We start from the raw sequence: 10,230 nt of genomic DNA on the forward strand, positions 1-10,230 counted from the left end.
AAAAGAGGGTAAATTAAAACAATATCAAAAAAACAAGTTAAGAAATTGTAAAGGTGCCTCATGAGAAGAAAACCACCACTAGTCGGCTACTGTAAAAAAGTTTTTTTTCAGTAATGTGCTCGGCGTAAATGAACTGCTTCCTAACAACTTATTCATTGTACAATTTCTACCTTTCTACTTATACATTTTACATGAAATATTTAAAATTATTTTAGAAAATATGAATTTCAATTGTACTTCTAAGTTTAAGATGATATAGTGTAATTATTTCACCAACTTAATTTCAAGCAATTACTTTGCAATTACCTACTTTACATGAAATGTGTATTTGAAACTTTCATTAAAAGCATACTTGTTTACCTTAATGTTTTCATATCTTTTCAGTTCACCAGGTGAAGATCTGAATCACCTTGAATAAAGGCCCAAAAGAACCATTAAATAGGACAAATCAGCCTGGTCTGAATAAGACTGTACCATCCCTATTGCATAAAAGAGTTGTAAGGCAATACAAGATATTTTTGCCTTCAAATCATGGTCAATTTTGATCTTTTCACAGATCCTCCTCATTTGCTTGAAATGTTTTCCATAATTATCAACTTAAACTAAGCAGGGATGAATGGTATCAAAACAACATGTACATCAGAGAACATATTATTTCTTTTATCATATCTTGGTAGCAATAGTAGCAGCAACAGCAACAGTAGTAGTAGTAGTAGTAGTAGTAGTAGTAGTAGTAGTAGTAGTAGTAGTAGTAGTATTTACAAACCACTAACCCATTACAAGCATGGCTTATTTACAGGGAATATGTTCAATTTCTTCATTTATAAACAACACGCTGCAGAAAGAAACACAAAACAAAAAGACAGCTGCAAAGCATAGCTATAATGTACAACTAATCAAATAAATACAGTAAATATACAGGTTTATTTTCAAAGATGGAGAGAAACAATACAGTCAATACCAAATGCTAATGGAACTTTGTGAGAAAGTCATGAGCTCTAAGGTCGAGAGATTTCTGATGCTCTCTGTACTGAACTAACCGTTTATGTTCAATGAAAACTATTTAGTAGAGTATCTTTGTGAGAGAAAAGCCTTCATACTTCTATCACTTGCTCTTTCCCTTACAGTGGTGGTATATAACTTGCATGAAAATGTGTTCACATATCTGGTGTCAGTTATGTTCTTGACCAAGGCCTAAGTGAATTTTGGTTATCCCATATTCCAGTCATAATATCATCAAGACAGAAAAAAGTTAAGCTAGTACACAACAATGTAAATAAGAAACCCTGTCTCAGAGATGTGGCTTTTCTTATAACTAGTACCAAGACAACAATCTTGATATACTAGTTTATGTAGTAATGCTATAACCTTACTCTTTTATCTCTCAGTTAATGGGCTTAGTTAAATGTACAACACTAGAGAGAGAGAGAGAGAGAGAGAGAGAGAGAGAGAGAGAGAGAGAGAGAGAGAGAGAGAGAGAGAGAGAGAGAGAGGCTCCCTCACAACTGTTCCATCAGAATAGGGCACAACTATATAAACAAGATAAGGGAAGTAGAAAAAAATGTCATTTATCAATAAATTTTACAAACTGTACACAAACTTTTCAAAAACAATACTGAACAATTGGTGGGCAGCTGATAAAACACACACACACACACACACACACACACACACACACACACATACACACACAGATGTCCCTGTGATGTCAGTAAGCCCACACCTGCACCCACACTTGAGATGGCTGACTGACATTGCTAGAATGAAACTTAAATGAAAAATGCTTGTTATTCCACATCTGCTGGTGACTTATACAATAACGATTCACAAAATGTCACCCAACAGGATACCAACAGATTGTAACATAGTAACCAGCCATTTCTCATCTTAATTTAGCTTTCTAAGGTTGGCACACTGATTGTTACTGTATAATGTTTACTGTAACTAGACTGCACCACCCGTGAGCAATGGCTGAACATTAGTGCTGCTGAGTTTCATCACCATGACATACCAGCTATCACACACACATAGGTACACGGCCACACAACACTCACCTCCACACATTTTTGAACTGTATGAGCTGGATATAGCCAGTACGAGGACAGTGGACCAGGGGACAGGGAAATGCTTTGGTGGAATGGAAGAGTTGAAGCCGAAAAGGAGAACGGTAAATGAACTGGGAGGTGTTTACTGTCTGAAGGTAGGAGTTTCGCCACTCGCTCACCAGAGGGTCTGGAGATCTTGGAAAGTTCAACACATTTCAAGCACCAGGCACAAAATGGCTCTATTCATTATATACATGGAAATAAATTGAAAAAAACAAAATAATAATAATAATAATAATAAACCTAGCTTAAACGATAATGTTTGAGTATTGAAACTTCTTGAACTATTTTTAAGAGACTACGAAGGTATAGTACAACAAAAGTCACATGATTATAAACTTTACATTAATACTTCGTGGAGCAAATCGATAAGAATACCTTGAACATTAACAGAAAATCACAAATCACGATATAGACAACCCGTAACACACGCCGATGATGAGTGTGAGGAGAGAGCTGGCAGCTGCCCTTCGCCGCACACACACACTCATGCTCATACACGCCTACATACACACTGGGCCTGGAAGACAATATTCTTGGCACTATCTTCGGCTTCCTTGAACACGTTACTTATTTTCGTCAATGTTGTGTCAGGCAGGCGGGACAATGCGAGGCCTGTGCGAACATTCTCTCAGGGAGAGCGTCGTCAGGCCGCGAGGTAGACAGTAATTATGGGACTGGGGCAAGAGGCTTGGGGAGTTTGACACACACACACATACACACACATACACACTAAGCGCACTTGGCAGCGGCCAAGAGTTTGTGTGGGAGAGGGTAAGGCCGCGAAGGGGATGGGGCGCGGAGGTCATCAAGATATAATACAGTTTTTGTCCTTATCGCCACCTCTGCGCCGGGGTGAGGGAGAGCTGGGACCTGTCGCTCCTCCCTGTGCCTGCCCCGCTTGGCGCCGCGCATAAGCAAGTGCGTCGTTGGGCACATAACTGATGCGCACCCCACCGTAGGCACGGCGCGGCGGTAGCTCGTAATCGAACTCGTCTGAAGAGGAAGAGGAACAAGTAGAGCAGACGGATTCCGTGTCCCAAGGCGCAGCCTCCAGACCGGGCGCTGAGGGAGCCTTCCGAGGCGCAGCACTCCCGGAACCACCCTCGTCTACTGCAGTGCCTGAATAAGAACGAGAGCGTGGGAAGCCATTAGAGCTGCGCGATCTGTGTCGTCGTCCGCGACGTTGACATGCTGCTCCATCCACAGGTGGTACCTCGAGGGCAGTGGGTGCCGACCCCGAAGAAGACGAAGAAGAAGAAGAACCATGGGCATCGTGAGAAGCACGAGCGGGGGCATCGCCTCCTACCTGCGCAGGGTCAAATCTTACTGAACGATTGTGTCGATCCTTGTGGCGGGAAGAAAGGGAGCTCTTCCTGGGCGGGCCGGGAGTGGGTGTGTTCGCAGGAGACGAAGAGGCTGATGATTCACCTTGTTGACTCAGATCTGGCATGGAAGTGTGAGCAGGGGCTTCCCCAGGCGCCAGTAGTGCCTCCAAGTTAAGGTCGGACAGCGCTGATAGGTCGAGAGGCTGCCGACGTGCGGGCCCTGACAGATCCTCTGGTGTCTGCAGTAGCGCCTCCAGACCTCCCGGTCCGCCCGCAGCCGCCTCCCGCAGCAGCGTCAATCCTCTCTGAGCCAAAAGGCGACTTAGAGACCGCTCTAATACTAGGCGGTCAAGTCCAGCCTCACCGTCGCTTGCGGGCGTAGATGTGGCCGGTTGCTGCGGTGGTGAGGCAGGTGGCGATGGTGGTGATGTTTGACAGGACGAGGACACTGTGCCCGCTTCGGCCCTGCGGCCACCGCGAGGTGAGTGCTGCAGAGCCTTGCGACCCATACGAGGAGAGCGCACTAGAGGTCCACGTCCTTCCTCTCCAATGCCCATGGCCGAAAGCGTACGGTGACCTGGACGAGGAGAACCCATCTCAGAGGCGGCACGTGAACCACTCACCTCCGAGGGGACACGAGATAAGCCAGGATCAGAGAGGCCGCGTGGTGACTCAAGAGGGTGTCTTGGGGGCCGGGGAGAATGAGGTGATGCGGGAGAAGCCACACCCTCGCTGGCAGATCGGGAATGAGGCGAGACATCGCTATGAGGTGCACAACGAGGACTACCAGGAATCGATGGAGAAGGGACACCTGGAGGTTGTGCCCCGTGAGGACCACAGAGTGAGGGCTCCCTCGACACGGGCTGGCCACGAGGTCTTACTTGAAAAGAATCCTCACGCGTTAAGCGTGCAGTGGGACCTGAGGCGCTGGAAGCTCGACGGCTAAGGCGGGGAGAGCGCGGTCCAGAGGATTCTGGGGTGCCAACAGGGGGTTCTGAAATGGGGGAAGCAGTGGTCTGGCGATGAGGCTGCGGAGAGCGGGATCCACTGGAGGCATTTGGTGTCAAGGCTTGTGTCGGTGCTGTGGCACGACGTGTAGGTTGCGGAGAAGCTCCGTCACTCAGGTCGGATGAGTCCTGCCCCGGCGGCCGCGGACCCCTTCCCCCGTGGGGTGAAGTCGCCGAGGTGAGAGTAGAATCTGAAGCGTCGTAGCTGAGAGAAGCCCGTCGACCTGTATCGGAGGGCCGCAGGGGTGGTGCAGTTGGAGCCACGGGAGTGTTAGCAGTACTATCTGAGGGCGTGGGCGGTTCTCCCTTACTACAGGCAATAGAACAAAAGATGGCACCACGGCGGGGTAGAAAAGGCCGCCCTAGCAGCGAGGCGCGGCATGTATGGCAACAGAAACAGGCTTCTGTGGCGTGCCAGTGCTGGCCTTCGTGGGTCATCTGACCTGAAAGTGAATAGAGACAGGATTATATCAATTGCTTACATGAGCACACCAATAACATCAAGAAAAGAACATAAGAAGAGCAACAACAACAACAAGGGATACTGCTGGTGCTACTACTACTACCAACACTATTACTACTCCTGCTAATATGTGCTAACCTAACCTACCAACACTATTACTACTGCTGCTGACGGTAAGGCATATAGCGCCTATAGGCACACTTGAAGAGTGTATGGGAAGCGCTGTTCAGCTTTTGAACATTAGTGGCGCAGGCAATTTTATTTATTGTGGCACCCATATTAGGGCCCATATCACTCACCTAGAACCTGGGTATCATGGTGACATGTAGGTAACTTTAAACCACTCGACAAATGGCACAGTGTTTTAAGGCTGTACGTGGTGGGATTCGAACCTACGCATGGCCGTCTGCCCGATCCCACGCTCACCACCTTATCCACTATGCCACCGCCTACTATTAATATTAGTACTGCTGCTACTACTACTACTACTACTACTACTACTACTACTACTACTACTACTACTACTACTACTACTACTACTACTACTTCCACAACTCTGAATGCTGCTCCTGATGCTACTGTTTATACTGTTACTACTACCACAACTTGCTATCACTAAAATGTCTCTTCTATAACTGATAATAGTACTACTACTGATCCTCCGAAAGTAAAAATTCTTACCCTGGTCAACGCCAATGGGATCTCCACAGGTGTCGCAATACTCGGCGAACATGGCATCGAAGCAGTGCAGGCAGAAGGGACGCCCGTCACGCATGATGTAACGCTGTCCACCTAATTGTCTGTCACACTCGAAGCAGGCGAAATGTTTCATATGCCAAGCACGCCCCTCAGCCTCCGTGCACTCGTCCGCTAAGATTATCTGGAAGATAAGAGAAGTTTTACTCTACGAGTATTATATCTGTTTCCCTGTCCGTCCGTCCATCCATGTGTTTGTCTCTGTCCTCCTTTCCCCTTCCGACTAGGCATCTCTTTAAGAGGTCCAACTGTTTGTGCTGGTGATTTCTCTTCTCCCTCCTCCCTTACTACTCACTCCTCCAGACTCATACAGTTCCAGACGTTCATTCGACTTTCATCATGATGTTAATGACAATAATTGATGATGATAATAATGAAGATGATGATACTACTATAATATTACAACTACAGCAACGACAAGTACTACTACTACTACTTGTACTACTACTACTACTACTACTACTACTACTACTACTATTAAGAAAAAAGGATAACCGGTTAACAAGACTATTGATCATAATGATGATGATGATGATGATGATGATGATGATGATGATGATGATGATAAAAATGAGGAGGAGGAATAAGAAGAGAAAAAGGAAGAGGAGGAGGAAGAGGGGGAAATGGGAGGATTTGGAGAAATGATAATAAAAGAAAGAGGAAATTGACGGATCTGATGAAACACACACACACACACACACACACACACACACACACACACACACACACACTGCGTTTTCATTAAATGAGGATGGCAATAAAACTTTACCCCTGATGACCTAGGATTCTTAGTCTCTCTCTCTCTCTCTCTCTCTCTCTCTCTCTCTCTCACACACACACACACACACACACACACACACACACACACACACACAGAGAGAGAGAGAGAGAGAGAGAGAGAGAGAGAGAGAGAGAGAGAGAGAGAGAGAGAGAGAGAGAGAGAGACTAGAGGATCAGAGAGGGGATTTAAGCAGTGGTAATAATATCATATTGGCACCGGGAAGAAGCGAGGAGTAAGAAGGGGAGAAGAGGAGGGATGGATGAATTAGACAGTGGAGGGGAAATATAATAATTTACGCGGAATCAAAAGCTGTTAAGAAAATGTGTGTGTGTATGTGTGTGTGTGTGTGTGTGTGTGAGAGAGAGAGAGAGAGAGAGAGAGAGAGAGAGAGAGAGAGAGACCCCTTTTCTGCATCCCTCGAGATTAAGACAATTTGCTGCGAACTAACACTTGCCCACAGCCTCTCTCTCTCTCTCTCTCTCTCTCTCTCTCTCTCTCTCTCTCTCTCCCTGCCTAATTAAGAGGAACACGTTTTCCTCCCCACACGTCTGTCTCCAATCAGCCTTCGTGTGTGTGACATTTGCTCAAGGGAGACATGTCTGCATTCTCTCTCTCTCTCTCTCTCTCTCTCTCTCTCTCTCTCTCTCTCTCTCTCTCTCACACACACACACACACACACACACACACACACACACACACACACACACACACACACACACACACACACACACACACACACACACACACACACACACACATCATAATAACTGTACCATTTGCAATTTTTCTTAATCATCATAGGTGCAAAGGATGATTCTTTCTAATTTTCAGTCACCATTTCATTTCATCGCATGCTAGTCAGAATCAATGCGAGAAGCTAGCATGGAAACACACACCTATTCTATTTATTCATTACGTTCACCCTTTGTCGCTGCCTTCCTCGCTATCGCTGAGCTCATTAGAGAAAACGGCTCTCCAGGGATAACTTTTAATATCTCTCTTGGATGGTGACTGTGTGTCGTGAGGTGGTTGTAAGACGTTGTAGTGTGTTATTTGTTCCCTTTTCTATGCCATCTTTTTTTCTCACTATGATCACGACTAAATATCCGTGATAGTATTAATACTTTAAAGCATATTTAACTTTCGTCAGTCTTTACAAATATTTCCCTTCCTTATCTTTACTTTTAAACGTACCATAGCGGTTAGGTTATTCGGTTATTGGGGTCTTAAGTCAGTGGTGTCGTCATGATTCTAGCGGCAGATAAAAAAAAAGGATTCCGCTCCATCCACGTTATTAAATATCACGAGAGTTCGGCTAAAAATCTCGAATGAGGAGTTTTCAAAACTGCCCTTATGAAAATCCAAAGCTCACAAGTAACTATTTGAGAACTAAATGTATATGGTACACACACACACACACACACACACACACACACACACACGAAATTTTAATGACTAGCATATGTGGAAAATTCTATAAGCCATATATAGTATATTCCTTTCAAGAGATCACACTGTATGCGTTGGTTAAGGAAAAAAAAAAAAAAAGACGTTCTCATGATTACAGGTTTTTTTTGTTTTTGTTTACACTCTTGAAACACCATTCTAGTTTTGCCTCTTGCTATTCAATACACAAACTTCCCATTTACATCTAGAAGGCTCGCCCACAAGCCCTAGTTCCCCTTAGAACCACCTGCTACAAAAATAAGTACATACATCCCTTCTTAAAAAAAATACTTCACGTTCCCCACAAACACCCTCTCCCTACATTCTCCCCAAGACCACATCCACGCACAAAACTGCTGCCGTTACTACACTGCAGGCGGTAGATTAGAGGCACTTCCAATTAAGCTCTTGCCTTACCTCTGATGGCAGGGATCCTCTGTTCTCTTTCCAGACACCTCAGGATGCCTCCCATCTTTATTAGAGTCTTTTGTGGTGTCTCATAAACGCCATAAATACTATCATTTGTGCCTCCACCATTTTCAACAGACATCGGAGATACATTCAAATGTTTCTAAAATATTCCGTGCACACACACACACACACACACACACACACACACACACACACACACACACACACACACACACACACACACACACACACACACACACACACACACACACACACACACACACACGGGATGTAACTCGAGGGGTTGTGGCCTCGCTTTCCCGGTGTGTGGAGTGTGTTACGTGGTCTCAGTCCTACCCGAAGATCGGTCTATGAGCTCTGAGCACGCTCCGTAATGGGAAAGATTGGCTGGGTGACCAGCAGGCTACCGAGGTGAATCACACACACACACACACACACACACACACACACACACACACACACACACACACACACACCGCGTAGTGTAGTGCTTAGCACGCTCGACTCATAATCGAGAGGGCCGGGTTCGAGTCCCGGCGCGGCAAGGCAAATGGGGCAAGCCTCTTAATGTGTAGCCCCTGTTCACCTAGCAGTATCTAGGGACGGGATGTAACTCGAGGGGTTGTGGCCTCGCTTTCCCGGTGTGTGGAGTGTGTTGTGGTCTCAGTCCTACCCGAAAATCGGTCTATGAGCTCTGAGCTCGCTCCGTAATGGGAAGACTGGCTGGGTGACCAGCAGACGACCGTGGTGGTGAATTACACAAACGAAGCAGACTTAAATTATCTACGAAAACTCACTTGAATCTGAAATTTTGACGTTCAGTGCTTTATTGCCATACATATTTAAATGAAAAGACCACTGACAATTACAGTCCCTTAGCCTGACTACCATAGTTAAACACCGGAAAACACAAAAATATCTGCACTTTTCATTTAAAGCTGATCATAAACATTAAAAAAAAGATATAAACAAACAAAAAAAAAAAAAAAATAGGCGAGATTACTCATACCCAAGGGGAAAAATGATGGCAGCACTTTTGTTTATCCCACATCGCCAATTTCCCTCACAGGATGCAGTCAGCTGTGGGACATTACCTCATCACAGGCAGCGCAGCGTGGTTTGAGGGTCTCGGCGTGGTGTCTGCCACAGTACAGGTGGGTGTCCTTCCAGAAGTAGATGAGATCCACCAGCAGTTCACGACATACATGGCAGTTGAAGCACGCTGGGTGCCAGCACGCGTTGGGTCCAGCACGCGCCGCCACCACCACAATGTCGCCTCCAGCCACACCCTCGCCACACTGCAAACACAAGGTCGTAAGCACGCGAAGGATGGAGCAATGATGAAGAGTTGATGGATAAGGCATGAACCAGATATGATACGATAATCTAAAATGCAAGAGATGAAAATAGGAACATAGAGATGGTCATGATTATTGGTTAAAAGAAAAGAAAGGGAAGAAGAATTTTCTATAATAAAGGAAATCTCTCTCTCTCTCTCTCTCTCTCTCTCTCTCTCTCTCTCTCTCTCTCTCTCTCTCTCTCTCTCTCTAATACCGTTACCACCTTCCTTCACCTCTTCCTCCCTGACACAAGCCTTTCTCCCCTATCTCCACTTCCTCTCCTGCTCCCCAGTGACAACCTACTCTCACTTCTCCGCGTTTGACAGATGACTCCGACACTACTTTGTCAATTTAATGAATATATTTGCCTCTCTCTCTCTCTCTCTCTCTCTCTCTCTCTCTCTCATGGAGAGTCATTTCTCCCCAGAGATACAAAGGTTATACATTTTCATTTCCTGAGTTAACCACTCTGTTTGTTCATTTATTTATTCATTTATTTATTGACCATTCATCTATTCTTCCATGTAAATGTCTTCAAAATTCCTTGTATCATAATATACTTGTTACATTAC

General features: G+C 45.3%; 1 protein-coding gene across 8 annotated transcripts in view; it reads right to left on the reverse strand.

Annotated features, from left to right (window-relative positions):
* Positions 1-637: 637 nt before the first annotated feature.
* Positions 638-10,230, reverse strand: part of LOC123518415 (protein espinas-like) — a 514,427-nt gene continuing 504,834 nt past the window's right edge. For all 8 annotated transcript variants that reach the window (XM_045279225.1, XM_045279226.1, XM_045279229.1 and 5 more), the window contains 3 exons: positions 9,413-9,616; positions 5,585-5,783; positions 638-4,883 (listed from right to left, as the gene is read on the reverse strand). In XM_045279225.1, coding sequence (XP_045135160.1) covers positions 2,914-4,883; positions 5,585-5,783; positions 9,413-9,616 — 2,373 coding nt within the window. In that variant the 3' untranslated portion in view covers positions 638-2,913. The remainder of the gene's footprint in view (positions 4,884-5,584; positions 5,784-9,412; positions 9,617-10,230) is intronic.

The sequence above is a fragment of the Portunus trituberculatus genome, chromosome 43, assembly GCF_017591435.1.
Source record: "Portunus trituberculatus isolate SZX2019 chromosome 43, ASM1759143v1, whole genome shotgun sequence".
Lineage (NCBI taxonomy): Eukaryota > Metazoa > Arthropoda > Malacostraca > Decapoda > Portunidae > Portunus > Portunus trituberculatus.